This window comes from Nerophis lumbriciformis, linkage group LG15, assembly GCF_033978685.3.
Source record: "Nerophis lumbriciformis linkage group LG15, RoL_Nlum_v2.1, whole genome shotgun sequence".
Classification (NCBI taxonomy): domain Eukaryota; kingdom Metazoa; phylum Chordata; class Actinopteri; order Syngnathiformes; family Syngnathidae; genus Nerophis; species Nerophis lumbriciformis.
Window position 1 is genome coordinate 18,136,561 of NC_084562.2, and position 22,161 is coordinate 18,158,721.

The 22,161-nt window shown below is 38.6% G+C and overlaps 1 protein-coding gene across 3 annotated transcripts in view; it reads right to left on the reverse strand.

Annotated features, from left to right (window-relative positions):
• Window positions 1–22,161, reverse strand: part of ankrd11 (ankyrin repeat domain 11) — a 294,007-nt gene that overhangs the window by 20,681 nt on the left and 251,165 nt on the right. For 2 of the 3 annotated variants that reach the window (XM_061974775.2, XM_061974774.2), the window contains exons 5-7: window positions 7,820–7,993; window positions 5,571–5,771; window positions 5,332–5,474 (exon numbers count right to left, since the gene is read on the reverse strand). In XM_061974775.2, coding sequence (XP_061830759.1) covers window positions 5,332–5,474; window positions 5,571–5,771; window positions 7,820–7,993 — 518 coding nt within the window. Of the gene's footprint in view, window positions 1–2,162; window positions 2,257–5,331; window positions 5,475–5,570; window positions 5,772–7,819; window positions 7,994–22,161 lie in introns of those variants that run through there. The other variant, XM_061974776.2, reaches the window with a different exon arrangement.

Consider the following 22,161-nt stretch of genomic DNA (forward strand, 5'->3'; position numbering starts at 1 on the left):
TTTCTTTAATTTGTGAAACTGGTCAAAATGGCTCTTTGACTGGCAAAGGTTGCCGACCCCTGTACTGGGTCATAAAATCAGTGTCAGTTGAGTCGGTTTATCGGTTGCCTGTAGGGATTTTTAATGTCCAGCAGATGTCAGTATTTAGTGACACAGTATCGACACAGTATCAATACAGTTTTGCAATGTGTCAAAACGCTTCATGACACCTCATCAACCCATCACTAGTGAAAAGTAGTGATGGGTCCGGCAACACCGATGCATCGGCGCATGCGTCGAGCTCAAAGAGCGAAACCCTGTGTCGGTGCGCATACCGCTTTTAGAAAGTCACGTGACCGATCATGAGCTGTTTTGGTCACGTGACCGATACGCGAACTGTGTCGCACTGACGCCTCCTCTGTGCCCTGTGAGCGGCTCTTTTCTACAGCCGGAGAAATAATAACTAAGAAGAGAAATCGTCTAAAATGTAATACGTCGGAAAAACTTTTTATTTTTATAAAAATGTGTAAAAAAATAAAATTAAAACAATTCCCAGTTTACAATCATCCACAACATGTTCTCTTAGATTTCCATGTTATGATACATGTTCACAATATTTATTGACTGCATCTAAAAAAGATAAAAATATATTTTTATTTAAATGAAGATATGAAATAATCCTAAATGAAATACAATGACTTGGTTTATATTATTGTATATACTAGGGCAGGGGTCACCAACGCGGTGCCTGCGGTCACCAGGTCGCCCGTAAGGACCAGATGAGTCGCCCGCTGGCCTGTTCTAAAAATAGCTCAAAGAGCAGCACTTACCAGTGAGCTGCCTCTATTTTTTAAATTTTATTTATTTACTAGCAAGCTGGTCTCGCTTAGCTCGACATTTTTAATTCTAAAAGAGACAAAACTCAAATAGAATTTGAAAATCCAAGAAAATATTTGAAAGACTTGGTCTTCACTTGGAATAAGCGGTAGAAAATGAATGGATGGGTCTTCACTTGTTTAAATAAATTCATTTATTTTTTACTTTGCTTCTTATTACTTTTAGAAATACAATTTTAGAGAAAAAATACAACCTTAAAAATGATTTTAGGATTTTTAAACAAATATACCTTTTTACCTTTTAAATTTCTTCCTCTTCTTTCCTGACAATTTAAATCAATGTTCAAGTAATTTTTTTTTGTTTTTATTGTAAAGAATAAATATTTTAGCTTCTGTTTTTTCGACAAAGAATATTTGTGAAATATTTCTTCAAACTTACGATTAAAATTAAAAAAAAATATTCTGGCAAATCTAGAAAATCTGTAGAATCAAATTTAAATCTTATTTCAAAGTATTTTGAATTTCTTTTGAAATTTTTGTTCTGGAAAATCTAGAAGAAATACTGATTTGTCTTTGTTAGAAATATAGCTTGGTCCAATTTGTTAAATATTCTAACAAAGTGCAGATTGGATTTTAACCAATTTAAAACATGTCATCAAAATTCTAAAATGTATCTTAATCAGGAAAAATTACTAATGATGTTCCATAAATTCTTTTTTTAATTTTTTCAAAAATATTCAAATAAGCTAGTTTTTCTCTTCTTTTTGTCGGTTGAATTTTGAATTTTAAAGAGTCGAAATTGAAGATAAACTTTTGTTTCAAAATTTTATTTTAAATTTTTTCGTGTTTTCTCCTCTTTTAAACCGTTCAATTAAGTGTTTTTTTCCATCATTTATTCTCTACAAAAAACCTTTTGTAAAAGGAAAAAAAAATGTACGGCGGAATGACAGACAGAAATACCCATTTTTTTATATATATAAATGTATTTATTTAGCTATTCTTGTTTAAATCACACTTATGTGTAACTTACAAATGACAATATATTTATTTATTTAAGTGTGTATCAAACTGGTAGCCCTTTGCATTAATCAGTACCCAAGAAGCAGTTTTTGGTTTCAAAAAGGTTGGTGACCCCTGTACTAGGGCATAAAATCAGTGTCAGTTGAGTCGGTCCATAGGTTGCCTGTAGGGATTTTTAATGTCCAGCAGATGTCAGTATTTAGTGACACAGTATCGACACAGTATCAATACAGTTTTGCAATGTGTCAAAACGCTTCATGACGCCTCATCAACCCATCACTAGTGAAAAGCATACGCTCAACAAACAAATTGTAACCTGTCACTCACCATGGCTCTGAATGGGTGGCTAAAAGAGTCAGGGCGGGGCTGAGGGCTTTATATAGGTGAGCACACCTGCCTTGACTAATTAGGCCTAATTTGGGCCGAACCATGGTTCTCAGGAGCTGGGTGTTGCGGAGGGACACTGGACATTTGTACACAATACACTGTGTACACAAAATGACTGCTCTACACATGCAAAAGTACTATGTGAATACTTTTTAGACATGTGATGGTCATTTATGGTGTAATTTACAAAATAACAGTTTTCTTAATTCCCCCTGTCAAATTGGTCCCAGCTAGTGGGAGGGGCTGTGGGCCATTTAAATTGGAAAATGCCATTTTTCTGACAGTCTGCTGTCTGTCACTGCCAGAGGAGGTTCTCTGTCCTTTCGGTCTTCATGCATCAAACATCTACTGAGGTGATTATTTTGAGGATGAGATTATGATATGAGTTTTGTTGATTGCTAATTGATTTTGCTAAATCTGTTTTGATTATTTAATTCTTTACTTTGACATATTTGATTATTGACCTTTGATTGTGAATACTAGTGATGGGTTGATGAGGCGTCATGAAGCGTTTCGACACATTGCAAAACTGTATTGATACTGTGTCGATACTGTGTCACTAAATACTGACATCTGCTGGCCATTAAAAATCCCTACAGGCAACCTATGGACCGACTCAACTGACACTAATTTTATGACCTAGTACAGTGGTTCTCAAATGGGGGTACGCGTACCCCTGGGGGTACTTGAAGGTATGCCAAGGGGTACATGAGATTTTTAAAAAAATATTCTAAAAATAGCAACAATTAAAAAATCCTTTATAAATATATTTATTGAATAATACTTCAACAAAATATGAATGCAAGTTCATAAACTCAGTGAAGCACGAGCTCAGGTTTGTCACTAAAATGTCTGTCAAAAAGAAGTGTGAAAAGAAATGCAACAATGCAATATTCAGTGTTGACAGCTAGATTTTTTGTGGACATGTTCCATAAATATTGATGTTAAAGATTTTTTTTTTTTTTGTGAAGAAATGTTTAGAATTAAGTTCATGAATCCAGATGGATCTCTAACACAATCCCCAAAGAGGGCACTTTAAGTTGATGATTACTTCTATGTGTAGAAATCTTTATTTATAATTGAATCACTTGTTTATTTTTCAACAAGTTTTTAGTTATTTTTATATCTTTTTTTCCAAATAGTTCAAGAAAGACCACTACAAATGAGCAATATTTTGCACTGTTATACAATTTAATAAATCAGAAACTGATGACATAGTGCTGTATTTTACTTCTTTATCTGTTTTTTTTCAACCAAAAATGCTTTGCTCTGATTAGGGGGTACTTGAATTAAAAAAAAAAAAAAAAAAAAAAAAAAAAAATTCACAGGGGGTACATTGCTGAAAAAAGGTTGAGAACCACTGACCTAGTATATACAATAATATAAACCAAGTCATTGTATTTCATTTAGGATTATTTCATAACTTCATTTGAATAAAAATATATTTTTTGTTTTTTTTAGATAGTCAATAAATAATGTGAACATGTATCATAACATGGAAATCTAAGAGAACCTGTTGTGAATGAGGATGCTTGTGGACTGGGAATTATTTTATTTTTTTTACACATTTTTATTTAAAAAAAAAACAGTTTTTCCAACGTATTAAATTTTAGACGCTTTCTCTTCTTAGTTATTATTTCTCCAGCTGTAGAAAAGACCCGCTCACAGGGCACAGAGGAGGCGTCAGTGCGACACAGTCCGCGTATCGGTCACGTGACCAAAACAGCTCATGATCGGTCACGTGACTTTCTAAAAGCGGTACGCGCACCGACACAGGGTTTTACTCTACGAGCTCGACGCATGCGCCGATGCATCGGTGTTGCCGGACCCATCACTAGAATACATGTATTTTGTTATAATGGGTGATTTACATTTTGATTTGATTGTTTTTAATATGCTTATTTTGATGAATTTTATATAGGCCTATTTAACGCATGCAACTTTGAAATGTATTTAGAATATAAATGTACTATTAATAATATACGATACTAATATTTCCTCTATTTATTACTGTTACAGATTGTGGGTGCTTTGTTTCTTCCTGTTATTCACCTTTTGGGATTTAAATAAATGTTTGTAAACTGTACAACTGCGTGCCTTGCCATCCTTGGTTTGAAAGTCTGGTTTGCAAAGATTACATTACCTTCACCCGAGGTGGGGTGTGACATGGTGGCAGTGGTGGGACGGCAAGCCGCAGAGGGCGGGCCAGAACTGGATTGAGGCTCCAGTCTCTCAGGAGAGGCGGGTGTGACAGGATATCACCCCATGGGCTTCAGGAACACTTCAGAAAACCACGGTCAGTCGCTACATCTGTACGTGCAAGTTAAAACTCTACAATGCAAAGCGAAAGCCATTTATCAACAACACCCAGAAACGCCGCCGGCATCGCTGGGCCCGAGCTCATGTAAAGTGTTCTGTGGTCTGACGTGTCCACATTTCAAATTGTTTTTGGAAACTGTGGACGTCGTGTTCTCCGGAACAAAGAGGAAAAGAACCATCCGGATTGTTATAGGTGCAAAGTTCAAAAGCCAGCATCTGTGATGGTATGGGGGTGTACTAGTGCCCAAAGCATGGGTAACTTACACATCTGTAAAGGCACCATTAATGCTGAAAGGTACATACAGGTTTTGGAGCAACATATGTTGCCATCCAAGCAATGGTATCATGGACGCCCCTGCTTATTTCAGCAAGATAATGCCAAGCCTTGTGTTACAACAGCATGGCTTCATAGTAAAAGAGTGCGGGTACTAGACTGGCCTGCCTGTAGTCCAGACCTGTCTCCCATTGAAAATGTGTGGCACATTATGAAGCCTAAAATACCACAACGGCGACCCCGGACTGTAATGGAAAAGAATTCCACCTGAAAAGCTTAAAAAATTGGTCTCCCCGTTTACTGAGTGTTGTAAAGGAAAGGCCATGTACCACAGTGGTACAAGTGCCAATTTTTTTGCAATGTGTTGCTGCCATTAAATCATAAATTAATGATTTGCAAAAAAAAAAAAAATTCTCAGTTCAAACATTAAATATCTTGTCTATTCAATTGAATATAAGTTGAAAAGGATTTGCAGATCATTGTATTCCTATCTATGGAGTAATATTAGAAAAAGACCTTGAAGTGTCCATTGTTGGACGCATCGTGGAGAGGGGTGTCATCATCCAGACCCTTGGTGTTGACCTCTGCTCCGGCTGCCAGCAGCTGCTTGGCCACATCATAGTATCCCCTGTTGCACGCCTCATGCAATGCAGTCCAGCCTGAGGGTCACGCAGAAAAAAAAGGCGTTTGAGTGAGGGATGAGGCGAATGTGAACGTGTACTGGCGACTTAAGATTACAGACAAAAGTCTCTCACCTGCAAAGTCTTTTACATTCACATCAGCTCCCTCACTGATGAGCTCCTTGATGCGGCGTATCTCTCCCCGTATTGCGGACCTGTGCAATCTTGTTTCTCCTCTCTCGTTTCGTTTATTCACTTTGTCTTTGGTTTTAGATGCGGAGTTTGGCGTTCCCTTCTGACCCAAACTGGACTGTGACTGGTGCTTTGGTGTTGTGTCTGTTGACGAGACGGGGACATGTCAATATTACTTTGTTGACTAGAAACAGATGCAAGTTTGTTTTATAAAGAAATGTTGAGTCATGATGTTATTGTTATTGTTTGAACTGCTTATGGCCAGAAGGGGGCATCCTCACTCCAGGAATGAGCAGTAGCAAAGCTCCACTACAGCGCCTTACAACACATTTACAAGATTGGACTAAAGCGATCATGTTGACATTATTGAGCATAGCAATTTCTCTCACTCAATCTGTACCTACAGGCATGCATACAAATAATTTCATTTAGAAAATGCAACGTTTTGTCATTTTTATTCTCCCCCCCAAACGTTTTCCACTGAAAAATCAAAGGATGCGGGAGCCGTTTTGTTAGTGTTCCATTTTAAAACCAACACAATATATGGATTTTTTCAACCCTCCAGGCGCCCCTCAAGTTTGGTGAATGTTAAAGGTCTTGGGGACCCGAAATGGTTTGTCATAAAAGTTTTAAAAGTCAGTATTATCTTTTTACTTTCAACGCTTAAATCTCTAGACATACCTTATCCGTCAATATCAACTTTTTTGTCTTTATCAATATTTTTTACACTTTGTCACAGAAAACACTGTTTTAATGGCAAAACTCCCCCACAAAATAGTGGAATATTTGAGGTGAAGTAATTGGATGCTTAAATAGAGCAATAATGTATCATATTGATTTTGTTTCATTATAATTTTTTCAGCAATGACAGATTGAAAAATACAAAATCAAATCACACTAAAGGGTCTTGAGGATCAAAAAAGGGTCCTCTCATAAAAGTGTTAAAAATAAGTCGTGTGTGTGTGTGTGTATGTATATATATATATATATATATATATATATATATATATATATATATATATATACACATACATATATGTATATACATATGTGTATATATATATATATATATACATATGTATGTGTGTATATATATGTATATATATATACATATGTATGTGTGTGTATATATATATACACATAAATATATATATATATATATATATATACACATATTATATATATATATATATATATTTTAGGGCTGCAACTAACAACTAATTTGATAATCGATTAATCTGTCAATTATTACTTTGATTAATCGGATAAAAAAGACAAACTACATTTCTATCCTTTCCAGTATTTTATTGAAAAAAAATAGCATACTGTCACCATACTTATTTTGACTGTTTCTCAGCTGTTTGTAAATGTTGCGGTTTATTAAAATTAAAAAAAAAAATTTTTTTTTTTAAAGTAGCCTATGCGCATGCGCATAGCACAGATCCAACGAATCGATGACTAAATTAATCGCCAACTATTTTTATAATCGATTTTAATCGATTTAATCGATTAGTTGTTGCAGCCCTAATACATATATTTATTTACATACTGTATATATATTATACTTTGAATGCTTGAAATTAGAGTAACTCTCAGATTATACGTTATTTGTATGTCTTATGCCCTTTTTTTGTCTAATAAAACCATTGTTTTTATTTGGCAAACACACAAAATATGCAATATTTTTTCCCAACATATTTCAAAGTGAACTATTTATTTTAACTAGTAAATAATACCAACTTTATTGTGCTATCGTCGCAACATTTCTACCTTTTCTCTTTACATGACACCTGTTACGTCTGTTTCTTATGTTCTTGTTGTAATTGTCATTTTAGAATGGGCCACGGGGCCTTTAACAATTAGCTGCGGGAGGCAAACAGCCCCTGGGCCACACTTTGGACACCTTGCACAGATAATTAACTTCATTTTCCTTATAGAAGTTAGAAAAAAACATATTGCAAAGATGAACAAATGTGAGTGGGACTCAGACTGTTTATTTTTTTGCCGAGCTCCCTTCAAAGCTGCTATTGGGCTACTTAGCATTACGGAGGAATACATCCAAAAAAGCATTATGTCCAACCAAAATAAAAAAGCTCCCAATGACCAAGAATGCGACTGAAGCACACTAACTTTCTAGCCTCTCTCTTTCCTCGTCTGCAACAGAGGACGTGGTCGCCATGATAAGCACGCACCTGGACTGTTGACGGACTCCTCAGCAGTCATTTGCATGAGCAAGGCCACCTGCTGCCGCTCAGAGAGGGGGTACCCGGCCCGGATCCCTGGCATCCCCATTCCAAACGGCAAGCCTGCCTTCCGGGTGTTTGTGGGCTCCTTTTTAATGCGCTTCCGTTCTGGACCTGGTTTCTCTGTGGTAAAAGCAAAAAGAGATTCATTTAATTTTTGCGGTTAATGAGGACCCACATGGACAAAAAGTAAAGGACAATGTTGATATTATAATGTATTGCTATTCAACTGGCGGCCGAGGGGCCAAATCCGTCCCGAGAACGACGACAAGTTCAAAACTTGGCAGACAAACATTTTTGTAGCAAATTCCTAAAAACACCAGAGTACTCCAGTTGTATCGAGGAACTTGGCACACATTAATAAACACATTGGCACATCTTTTGTGACTTGTCCAGGGTGTATCCTGCTTTTCGCCTGAGTGCAGCTGGGATAGGCTCCTGCCCCCTCCCGCCACCCTTAAAGGGACAAGTAGTAAAATGGATGGATGGATGCATTAACACTTTAACTTAGCCAGCAAACATAGAACACTGTGGTCCAAACTTGTGATTTTCTTAACTGAAGTATTCCTCAAAGCACATCTTTAAGTCTTCTCCTTTTTGTCAGTTATTGTATCTTCCGGACTACAGAGCGCACCGGTATATAAGCCTCACCCACTAAATTTTTGAAAAAAAATTGTTTCACATATATTAGCTGCACCGGACTATAATCTGTAGATTGCAAAATGAGTTATTTACACAGAATTTACACTTTATTTACATACCTTAATTAATTCCAAACAGTGTCTGTAACCCGGCAGTAAAACGGCTCATCAAACAAAACAGAAGTCATCGTCATGGACCCGCTAGCTGCGGAAGCTAGCTCTCCAATCAGCTAAACAGACTCAATAACTCGACGGTGATGTTTTGGTTAACTTATTGAGGATCTTGTGAAACTGAAACAATACAAAAATAATGTCGTTGTAATAATACTTACAGACACTCGTAAACGTGTTCGCATAGTAGCTAACGACGCTAGCTTCATTACATTACGATAGCTCGTACAAATATGCATCAAAACACTCCTACAGACATCACACATGGGACGGTTTAATAAGTATAAACAGTTTTAGTTATATTGTAAATCTTGCTTGGAGTTATGAATGAAAAATCCATATGAGTAGAGAGGCTATGGACAGCTAGAAGACAGAAGGGCACTCTACTTTCTGTTGAAAAAAGCACCTGTAGTGAGCGAACTCATCCAAAAGATGGCGGAATAGCACAAACAATAAAACACCTTCTCAGCTTACTTGCTTGTTTTTGAGGGGTTTTTTTTCAAATTATTTTTATTATGGCCATCAGCAAAAAATAAAAAAAATAAAAAATTAGTCGCACCGTTTTGTAAGCCGCAGGGTTTAAAGCGTAAAAAAAAGCAGCGGCTTATAGTCCTTTAGTACATTTTTTCCCCCTCCTTTTATGATTTATGTAACTAAGGTGTGGCTGTAGCTCGTTTAGTAGTATGAATGTACACTAGTATTTTTTGATACCGGTTCCTAATTGGGTCGATACAGGAGGATCGTTTAGATTCTAAACAAATTATATGGCTGTTGGTAATTTTAATACGCTGTCACAATCACTTTAGGTGCCGCTGCTTCAAATAAAAAAAACAAAAAAAGAAAATCAGGCAGGATGTGATACTCGGCTTGGAATAACCACAAATCAGGAAGCAACACCACACTAAAGTTTGTAACACAACAATAATACCTCCTCAAAAGTTATGCCATACTTGCCAACCCTCCGGGAGACTCCCGAAATTCAGCGCCTCTCCCGAAAACCTCCCGGGACACATTTTCTCCCGAAAATCTCCCGAAATTCAGGCAGAGCTGGAGGCCACGCCCCCTCCAGCTCCATGCGGACCTGAGTGATGTGTTGACAGCCTGTTCACACGTCCGCTTTCCCACAATATAAACAGCTAATGATCGAGGGCGAGTTCTTGGTTTCTTATGTGTGTTTATTGTTAGGCAGTTTCATTAACGTCCTCCCAGCGCGGTAACAACACACAACAACAGCAGTCAAGTTTTCGTCTACCGTAAAGCAGTTTGTCTGCCGTAAACAGCAATGTTGTGACACTTTTAAACAGGACAATACTGCCATCTACTGTACATGCATATGTGACCCACCCATAATGTGTCACATTTTTGTGTTGATTTATTTATTTTATTTTGTGGTTTGAATTCGTTTTTGGAGCTGTCATTACACATTTATCAGTATTCACATTGGTCAGTAGGGGGCAGTAGGGCGTTCCTTCCCAATTGAATGCTATCACCTGCAGACCGGAAGTGTCTTGTCATTCTGATGAGCGCGACCAGTCTGTGAACAATTGAAACGTCCTGTGTGCTTTTTCCTCCTGTATAACAGGTTAGTTTTGGTGAATCAACTCACTGAATAATATCCACGTGATCTTTATAAGTTTAAGTACACATTCTGATGGTGGAGCCTAACTCTAAAGTGTTTGTGAGTTGTAGTTTGTATTTGTGAATGAATCCAGTGCACAGCTGCATTAATCAATACAAAAAGGTGACGTGAGTGCACAATGTTTATATAGGAACTTCTGATCCTAATTCAGACTCCCAAATTAGAGCTCCCGTTTTCTTATTGATTTTATAATGTATATTTGTATAATGTGTGTGTTCTGAAATAGTGACAGAGAATAGAACATGGATGGACAATTCAACCCTTAACTCAACAATGAGTAGATGAGTGTTATGTGTGTGTATATGTGTAAATAAATGAACACTGAAATTCAAGTATTTATTTTATTTATATATATATATATATATATATATATATATATATATATATATATATATATATATATATTATATATTATATATATAAATAAATAGCTAGAATTCACTGAAAGTCAAGTATTTCTTATATATATCTTAACCCCACCCCCCACCACGCCCTCCACCCCCCATCCCCCACCTCCCGAAATCGGAGGTCTCAAGGTTGGCAAGTATGAGTTATGCATGCTCCAAGAGTTAGTGTCAGTTTGACGTGAACACGCTTTACTCACGAGTTAGAACCGCCGCTACCGCGCTTCATCAACCGTCCGAGCGATCCAGTAATCCACAGGCCAATAATAATCCACTCGAAAAAGTGAAAAATTGGAAGTAATGTAATAATCCATGAAATTGCTTTGAAGCAAGATTCAGGTCTCTAGTCACCATCTGACATCACTCCATCTTTCTAATTGATTGTATGGATTTATATGACACACTTGATATATCATGTAAAAGGTCTGTGCTCTGCACATGAATGCCATATAAACATATTGTTTGCGGCTGGGTGTAATGAATAGAAACACGGTGATGGATCTGAGTGGTCTTTACAAGATGATGACATAACTGCTCCTTCCACTGCAAACATGGTTGACTTATATAATCTTGGAGACAAATGTAATTTAAAACATTTGTACGCACGTACAACACTTAAGACCTTCAGTATGTGGAACTAAATTATGGAATGGATTAACCAAAGAAATCAAACAATGTACTAATATGATCCACTTCAAGAAACTCTTCAAACTTTAAGTTTTTACAAAGTACAAAGAAGAAGAACCATGATAAACATTCTGAATTTATTTCATCCATCCATTCATTTTCAAGATAATCTTATTTATCTCACCATATGAAATATTTCACTAATTATTTTTATTTTTAATGTTCTTAGTTATGGAGTATATTGTGAATAAATTGATAACAAGAAGTGAACAAAAGTTTTTGCAACTGCTATGTAAAGAAAAAGTGGTAAGATTAAATAAACTCTGCTTCTTCCTACTCCTTTTCAAACATGTTGAATAGAGAAACTGGAAATGTGATGTATCATGTTGTATGCATGCATGTTACAAATAAACTCAAACTCGTTTAAAACTTAAACAGCAGGTGTTGATAAAAGACTTCCCTGCTGTGAGATGTTACATGGTGTTGCTGGTGTGCAACCTCTTGTGCAAGTACAAATGGCATTTGTTTACATTTACACTAATTAGGTTGATTGGCAACACTAAATTGGCCCTAGTGTGTGAATGTGAGTGTGAATGTTGTCTGTCTATCTGTGTTGGTCCTGCGATGAGGTGGCGACTTGTCCAGGGTGTACCCCGCCTTCCACCCGATTGTAGCTGAGATAGGCTCCAGCGCCCCCCGCGACCCCAAAAGGGAATAAGCGGTAGAAAATGGATGGATGGATACATTACCCACCGAACAGAATTACATGAATAGAATATAGATGGATACTGGTAAATATCGATATTGGTATCGATAAAATCCTAACCACATACACCAAGGTTCTGTTTTAGGTCCTTTCTTTTTCCCCTATTTGGGCTATTCAACAGGTGGCCCTCGAGTTCAGCTTAAAAAAATTCAAGACTCACACTTTCTTAAAAACAACAGAGTGCTCCTGTAAATCTGACAAAATGAGTAGACCAAAATCAAATGTCTACTGTAGGGAACAGTGGTTCTCTGAATATACAGAAAAGGACTAATGGTGTAGGGAGAAGTCTGGCCCTCCGGTCTTTAGCTTTCTGGAAATGTGGCCCCCAAAACAATCAGGTTGAATGCATGCCTGGTACAAGGCTCACAAACATAGCACTAAAATAATAAAAAAAAAAACAGCAACATTGCCACTACATTGTCCATCCATCCATCTTCTTCCGCTTATCCGAGGTCGGGTCGCAGGGGCAGCAGCTTTAGCAGGGAAGCCCAGACTTCCCTCTCCCCAGCCACTTCGTCCAGCTCCTCCCGGGGGATCCCGAGGCGTTCCCAGGCCAGCCGGGAGAGATAGTCTTCCCAGCGTGTCCTGGGTCTTCCCCGTGGCCTCCTACCGGTCGGACGTGCCCGAAACACCTTCCTAGGGAGGCGTTCGGGTGGCATCCTGACCAGATGCCCGAACCACCTCATCTGGCTCCTCTCCATGTGGAGGAGCAGCGGCTTTACTTTGAGCTCCTCCCGGATGACAGAGCTTCTCACCCTATCTCTAAGGGAGAGACCCGCCACCCGGCGGAGGAAACTCATTTCGGCCGCTTGTACCCGTGATCTTGTCCTTTCGGTCATAACCCAAAGCTCATGACCATAGGTGAGGATGGGAACGTAGATCGACCGGTAAATCGAGAGCTTTGCCTTCCGGCTCAGCACCTTCTTCACCACAACGGATCGATACAGCGTCCGCATTACTGAAGACGCCGCACCGATCCGCCTGTCGATCTCACGATCCACTCTTCCCTCACTCGTGAACAAGACTCCCGAGGTACTTGAACTCCTCCACTTGGGGAAAGATCTCCTCCTCAACCCGCCACTACATTGTGTTTTGACATTTTTGCAGCTGATTCTTAAAAACAACTGAGTGCTGCTATAACTCTGACAAAATGAATAGACCAAAATCAAATGTTTACTGTAGGGAACGATGGTTCTCTGAATATACAAAAAAGGGAGAAGTATGGCCCTCCGGTCTTTAGCTTTCTGGAAATGTGGCCCCTAAAACAATCAGGTTTAATACATTCCTGGTACTTGGCTCACAAACATAGCACTAAAATAATTTAAAAAACAACAATAACATTGCCACTACATTGTGTTTTGACATTTTTGCAGTTGATTCTTAAAAACAACAGAGTGCTGCTATAAATCTGACACAATGAATAGACCAAAATCAAATGTTTATTGTAGGGAACGAGAGAAGTCTGGCCCTCCGGTCTTTAGCTTTCTGGAAATGTGGCCCACAAAACAATCAGGTTGAAGGCTCACAAACATAGCACTAAAATAATTTAAAAAACAACATCAACATTGCCACTACATTGTGTTTTGACATTTTTGCAGCTGATTCTTAAAAACAACAGAGTGCTCCTGTAACTCGGACAAAATGAATAGACCAAGATCAAATGATAACTGTAGGGAACGATGGTTCTCTGAATATACAACAAAGGGAGAAGTCTGGCCCTCCGGTCTTTAGCTTTCTGGAAATGTGGCCCCCAAAACAATCAGGTTTTAATACATGCCTGGTACAAGGCTCACAAACATAGCACTAAAATAATTAAAAAAACAACATCAACATTGCCACTACATTGTGTTTTGACATTTTTGCAGCTGATTCTTAAAAACAACAGAGTGCTCCTGTAACTCGGACAAAATGAATAGACCAAGATCAAATGATAACTGTAGGGAACGATGGTTCTCTGAATATACAACAAAGGGAGAAGTCTGGCCCTCCGGTCTTTAGCTTTCTGGAAATGTGGCCCCCAAAACAATCAGGTTTTAATACATGCCTGGTACAAGGCTCACAAACATAGCACTAAAATAATTAAAAAAACAACATCAACATTGCCACTACATTGTGTTTTGACATTTTTGCAGCTGATTCTTAAAAACAACAGAGTGCTCCTGTAACTCGGACAAAATGAATAGACCAAAATCAAATGTTTACTGTAGCGAACGATGGTTCTCTGAATATACAAAAAAGGGAGAAGTCTGGCCCTCCGGTCTTTAGCTTTCTGGAAATGTGGCCCCCAAAACAATCAGGTTGAAGGCTCACAAACATAGCACTAAAATAATTAAAAAAACAACATCAACATTGCCACTACATTGTGTTTTGACATTTTTGCAGTTGATTCTTAAAAACAACAGAATGCTCCTGTAACTCGGACAAAATGAATAGAACAAAATCAAAAGTTAACTGTAGGGAACGATGGTTCTCTGAATATACAACAAAGGGAAAAGTCTGGCCCTCCGGTCTTTAGCTTTCTGGAAATGTGGCCCCCAAAACAATCAGGTTGAAGGCTCACAAACATAGCACTAAAATAATTTTTAAAAAACAACAGTAACATTGCCACTACATTGTGTTTTGACATTTTTGCAGCTGATTCTTAAAAACAACAGAGTGCTCCTGTAACTCGGACAAAATGAATAGAACAAAATCAAAAGTTAACTGTAGGGAACGATGGTTCTTTGAATATACAACAAAGGGAGAAGTCTGGCCCTCCGGTCTTTAGCTTTCTGGAAATGTGGACCCCAAAACAATCAGGTTGAATACATTCCTGGTACAAGGCTCACAAACATAGCACTACAATAATAAAAAACAACAGCAACATTGTCTTTTGTTCCTGTGTATACTACTTTAAGAGTTCTCTGTAAACACACAGTATTAGAAGTAGTTCCCATCAGGCCCTAGGAAAGGAAAACCTCTTCAGGCCACGTGTTTATGTTTTCAGTCCAATCAGTACGAGTCAGGAAGAGGGGTGTGACTTGGCAGCGCCACGGTTATTACGAAATACTTGGTGTGTATTCAATTCGACACTGCCTTGCCAAGGTCACCGCATGCCTGCCTGCTTGCCAGTCTGACTGGAGACTCTGTGCTGTGGGACAAAAGCAGCTGCTCTACAAAGGCACACCCAGCAATTATTTTCAGCAGCCACATACCATCTGATGACCCTTGGAGAGGGTACGGCTACACATGATGACTGTAACATCTGATCTTTGAGCATGCACGGCCCAACAAAAACACCGGAGAAGAGAAATATGACCCAACCACGAACAAAAACAGAAATCCAACGTGCAACTGCAAAAACACCAGCGGACGTGTCTGAGCCTGATTTTCCTGCGACTTTTCTTGTTACAACACTGGTAATATCACCCCAGGCCATGAACAATCAAGAGATTAAGCTACAGTGAGCAATCACGCTTCGAAAAATGTTTGCTGTTTTTTTTTGCTCCACAGTCTTGGGGAAAAGTCGATTAATTTTTCCAAATACCTGCGAACAATTTCCGCTCATTTGCCTCCACCCCTTTTTCCTTTAATAGACCCTCCTTTGCTCGCCGGACTCTTTGCCATTCAGACACATTCCTTCTGACAAGACTTGAACAGGCGGAACCACAGAAGTAGTCAAAACATGTTTTGGGAGCAGCAGAACAGGGAAAGTGCTATGCTAGCGTTTTCAAGGGTATGTTTACAAGACTGAAATGACTTGAACGCACAGGATAGCACATATGTGACATTGTGGGGCACCTGGTGGAAAGAAGCGCAGCTACCAGACTGCTGATTTGAATCTGTGTTGCACAAATAGGGATGTAACAATAAACGGAAAAACTCCCGACGGTTAGTATTACTGTCTTAAATGAAAATGATCGAAATAATGTGGTCGACAACTGCACTTCGATTAACTCATGGACTGGCTAAGAAACAACATGCCCAGGCTTTAAACGTATATAACTGAACAACTAAAATATTCAATTGTATACATCGAACCTATAAGCTGTGCTCTCTTAGTACAGAGTGACCGTTCTACACTCAGAGGAATACGAAACACAGGTTGTTGTTTTTTTACGGTGCATTCAAAAACCACTGAACATAGTCGGATGCCCCGCCAGAAATAATAAATAACAATTGATTTTATTTGTTTGCCACTTCTCATTAAAACTAGGACTGTCAAAAATAACGGGTTATTGATAATAATAAAAAAATATCGCATTAATCATGTATATACGCAGAATTATTATGCAATTTATTTTGAGCGCACATGCTCCTTTACCCTAACCACAGATGGTTACCTGAAAGGTGGCATGTGTTGGTATAGGTCAGGGGTCGGCAACCCGCGGCTCCGGAGCCGCATGCGGCTCTTTGATCACTCTGATGCGGCTCAGCAGCTTACTTGCTGAACCCCCCGATTTTCCCGTGAGACTTCCGGATTTCAGTTTCTCTCGCAGAAAACTCCCCCGGGATTAATATTCACCGATTTTCACCCTTACAGCTATAATAAGGGCATACCATGATGGTACAATATTTGGCTGCCTTCTACAATTTATATTAACAGCATGCTAGCCCAACACTTGTTATACAATATACATCTTCTGCTTTCACACGTACGTGACAGCAAGGCATACTTGGTCAACAGCCACACAGGTTACACTGACGGTGACCATATAAAACAATTTTAACACTCTTACTAATAATGCGCCACACTTTGAACCAAAACCAAACAAGAATGACAAACACATTTCGGGAGAACATCTGCACCTTAACACAACATAAACACAACAGAACAAACACCCAGAATCCCATGCAGCCCTGACTCTTCCGGGCTATATTATACACCCCTGCTACCACCAAAACCCGCCCCCACCCCAACCCTGCTCCCTCACGCATCACCCCCCCCCCCCCCCCCCCCCCTCTGTGCGTCGGTTGAGGTGGGCGGGGTTTGGTAGTGGGGGTGTATAATGTATCCCGGAAGAGTTAGGGCTGCATGGGATTCTGGGTATTTGTCCTGTTGTGTTTATGTTGTGTTAAGGTGCAGATGTTCTCCCGAAATGTGTTTGTAATTCTTGTTTGGTGTGGGTTCACAGTGTGGCACATTATTAGTAAGAGTGTTAAAAAAAAATTTATACCGCCACCGTCAGTGTAACCTGTGTGGTTGTTGACCAAGTATGCGTTGCTGTCACCTATGTGAACAAGCAAAAGCCACATACAACGTGAGGCTGATCAGGCACGCTGTTTATGGCGGGTGCTATATGCTGTACTAACACGGCACGCATGACGCTGACAAGCGCCATTCAGTTAAAACCCACGTGCCGCACCAGCTTTCAAATCCCATATAAAGGTGTGGGCAGCGTGTCTGAAACCCCTGGTTTATACATAGCACGAAGCAAAAAAAAATCTTTAGTCTACAGTGTTATTCCATTTAAAACTTCAAAAAAATTTTGCGGCTCCCATAGTTTTCTATAATTTGTGAAACTGGTCAAAATGGCTCTTTGACTGATAAAGGTTGCCGACCCCTGGTATAGGTTCAGTGATCAGGTCAATGCACACTTCAGTGCAAAGATGAGTGAGGCTACACATTTCCCTCCAAAATAAACACCCGACTGGTCTTCAGATGAAATTCATGGCAAGTTTTCAACAAATAAATGAGTAAAACATTTTTTTTTTTTAATTCTGGGCAATAGTCAAATGATAAAATTGCATTTTTGTCCAAATATTGGGGTCTTTTTAATCATGATTCATCTAAATTTAAAAAAATAACCATTTGACTGCATTCATTTACAAACCCCTTTTCCATATGAGTTGGGAAATTGTGTTAGATGTAAATATAAACGGAATACAATGATTTGCAAATCATTTTCAACCCATATTCAGTTGAATATGCTACAAAGACAACATATTTGGGGGAATTTACCCTGGATAACCTTAGTGTAAACGGGGCCTTAAAGGGGAACATTATCACCAGACCTATGTAAGCGTCAATATATACCTTGATGTTGCAGAAAAAAAGACCATATATTTTTTTTACCGATTTCCGAACTCTAAATGGGTGAATTTTGGCGAAATAAACGCCTTTCTATTATTCGCTCTCGGAGCGATGACGTCACGAAGCAATCCGCCATTTTCTCACTTTCGTCTGTGTGTTGTCGGAGGGTGTAACAACACGAACAGGGACGGATTCAAGTTGCACCAGTGGCCCAAAGATGCGAAAGTGGCAAGAAATTGGACCAAATTTGTTCAAAATACGAGAGTGTGGGGAAAGCCGACGAAATGGTCAGTCATTTGTTCCGCACACTTTACCGACGAAAGCTATGCTACGACAGAGATGGCAACCGTCCCTTATGCCACCGAAGATGATCAAGAGAAGAATATCGACCCTAGCTTCCCTGGCCTGCTGACATCAACTCCAAAACTGGACAGATCAGCTTTCAGGAAAAGAGAGCGGATGAGGGTATGTCTACAGAATATATTAATTGATGAAAACTTTATTCATTACTTGCGGTTTTACGTAAATTATTATACATAAACTGTGTTTACCAATAATTTAGCTTAAAAATATATTTTTTTTTTCAATCATTCCAGTACATTCGGGTAGTCTTGTGTAATGCAGTATTTTGTGTCTATTTAGGTATGGTTAACCTGAGTGCTGAAATCGTGGAAAAATATATGTTCTTAGCGCGCGTGAAATGGGCTGTCTGCACTCTCAAAGTGCATGTTGTTGCCAAATGTATTTCATATGCTGTAAACCTAGTTCATAGTTGTTAGTTTCCTTTAATGCCAAACAAACACATACCAATCGTTGGTTAGAAGGCGATCGCCGAATTCGTCCTCGCTTTCTCCCGTGTCGCTGGCTGTCGTGTCGTTTTCGCTTGCATACGGTTCAAACCGATATGGCTCAATAGCTTCAGTTTCTTCTTCAATTTCGTTTTCGCTACCTGCCTCCACACTACAACCATCCGTTTCAATACATGCGTAATCTGTTGAATCGCTTAAGCCGGTGAAATCCGAGTCTGAATCCGAGCTAATGTCGCTATAGCTTGCTGTTCTATGCGCCATGTTTGTTTGTATTGGCATCACTGTGTGACGTCACAGGAAAATGGACGGGTGTATATAACGATGGTTAAAATCAGGCACTTTGAAGCTTTTTTTAGGGATATTGCGTGATGGGTAAAATTTTGAAAAAAACTTCGAAAAATAAAATAAGCCACTGGGAACTGATTTTTAATGGTTTTAACCCTTCTGAAATTGTGATAATGTTCCCCTTTAAATAGGAAAAACTGCATGCTGAAGTGCTGAAGTTATTTAATTCTGCTTTCATAAAGTCGAACGAGCAATAAGAGCCAGTTTTGCTGACACTATAAAAAAGTCACTTTTTTTATTATGGTCAAAGTTGTCCAAACACTAAATGCTCATTTCCTGAAAATAAATGCAATGTTGCTTCTAGCCAATGTAAACAATAAACACACAGCCTGATTTCCATGTCCACAATGTTGGAAAATATATCTCTGCAAACATAATATTTCACAGTGAAAGGACACAACTTGACACCATTATCTTTAAACGGCTGAAACCGGACTAACAAGAAGGGAAGGCAACGTGGAGTCATGTGACGTTGTGGGCCATGAATAGACGGTCTACCTACAACAGGGGAGGGAGACGTCTACCGTTGGTCATAACACAGCTTTTTATACGGCATACAATAACACAGTTTTAGCCAGGACCAAAAACTGGCTTAGCAGGAAAACGTAGGACAAGAAGAACAACCCTAACCAGCTTGACCAGATATGTTTTGACGGTGGCCCTTCACAGTTAAGACCATGTTTAGCTTGAGAAAGACACATAAATTGCAAAAACAGGAAGTCAAGGCAGAGGAGAAAGGAAACAGGATGTTTTTTCAACGCTTCGCAGCGAATAAGAGACTGATGCTGTGTATAAAAACACAGTGTGAAGCCGCTGGGTGTGAAAGGCTCTATTACTGCGGTCAATACTACAGTATAGTAGTTCTTCAAGACAAAAAACAAAAGACACAGGCTGCCAGGTGAACTATGTGTTGGCTGGAGATCTTTGTGAACTGTCCCCTGTACAAGAACAACAACAACACTCATGTCTCGGCTCGTACATTCTTTAATATAAACAAAAGTCATGTTGCGGTTATTTATCCTATACATAAATGATTTTGTAAACTCCTCCGAAACTTTTCATAAAATAATTTTTGCTGACGATACAAATTTGTTTACCTCACACAGGAGCCTACACGACAACTGTCAATTCAGAGCTTGCGAAAGTGGATTCCTGGTTCAAATGCAATAACATACCTGCCAACTTTTGAAATCAGAAACACCTAGTAGCCAGGGTCCAGGGGCCGCAGGCCCCGGTAGGTCCAGGACAAAGTCCTGGTGGGGGGTTCCTTCGCCCCCGACGCAAAATGATTATTAGCATTCAGACAGGTTAAAATGTTGCTAAAACCATCACTTTTCTATCAGTCACAGTGACTTTTCAAAACAAAAATATTACAGCAAAAATCATATGGGTTGATTGACATGTTTATTCTGTAAGCTAACTTCAATAGTTTGAAATTATTTTGACAGTTAGTGCCAGTTATCCTGTCAACCTTTCACAAAATTGAAAGTATAAACAGTATAAACACTTTTTACAGTAAACAAATGGTAAAACAGTACTAAACAATTCCATTAAAAAAAAAATTGGTGTAATTATTAACTTTCTGTCCAAGCTTGTATAATCTACTGCCTTGTTCAATTGTAAAAAATATTCTGTGCCTAAAATTCACATTTCTATCACAATTATCATACTGTAAACATGGTAAGCTAACTTCATTAAAATTAATAGTCCTGTCAATAGCATGGAATTACAATTCAAATGTAGTTTTTTTGTAAGCCTTTCAAAAGAATTCAAAATATGAAAAATTAATGAAAATTAATTTAAGCCATCAGACACTTGAAAAGTGGCACATCACATCTCTAATGTAATCATTTTAACTTTTCAACAGAAATAGCACTGCAAAAATATTAAGGACATACTTCTGTATTTTGGTAGTTATGCTGTCAACATTTAACAAGATTTCTTCAACTTGGACTTGAAAGCATAAATAGTATAAACACTTTTAACAGTATAACAGTACTAAACAATTCCAATAGATAACATTGGTGTCATTACCTTTTTGTGGCTAAAATCCGAAAAACGTTGAAAGTTTTCCACTTGTATCGCTAGCAACGGCATTAGACTTGTGTTTTTTTGTCCCAACGTGGTCTTTTACATCGCTAATTCCTCCGTGTCCGATCGAAAAATCTTGTCTGCACAAGGTGCAATTCGCGTAGTTTTCACCCTTTTTGGAACGGATAATTGTTCCCGGATAGGCTTTTGAATATTCTTCACGGAATGACTGCAGTTTTCTTTTCGGTTTAAGACTTGTATGCGATTTTTCTCCGGCTGATTCCATGATCGTTCGCTCGTTTGGAAACAATGGCCTCGTGCTTGGCAGCGGTGCTATAAATAGCCTCGCGCATGGCATTCGGAATGGCTCGATAGGAAGTTACGGGAAGCAGTGTCGATTGTCATTGTTGTTACGCGATTTCGTGAATAAAACTTAAAAAAAATATTATTTTTTTTATTAATGAAAAACCATATTTTTTATCACTGCAACCGTAACCCGGAATAGGTTGATGAAAACCGTACTAATTACGGGAAAACCGGAGTAGTTGGTAGGTATGCAATAAGCTCTCACTTAATGTAAATAAAACAAATTGTATTCTATTTCGTTCTAATAAAAACCGGACAAATACTGAGCACTGCCATATCAACATCAATGGGCAGGAAATACAGAGAGTGTACTCCACAAAATTCCTGGGGGTCATCATTGACGAATACCTCAATTTCAAATGTCACATTAGCCATCTGTTAAACAAATTATCCAAATATGTTGGCCTGTTCTTTCACCTTCGTCATTATCTTCCTCTTTATGCTCTACTCACCCTATATAAAACTCTCTTTGAACCACA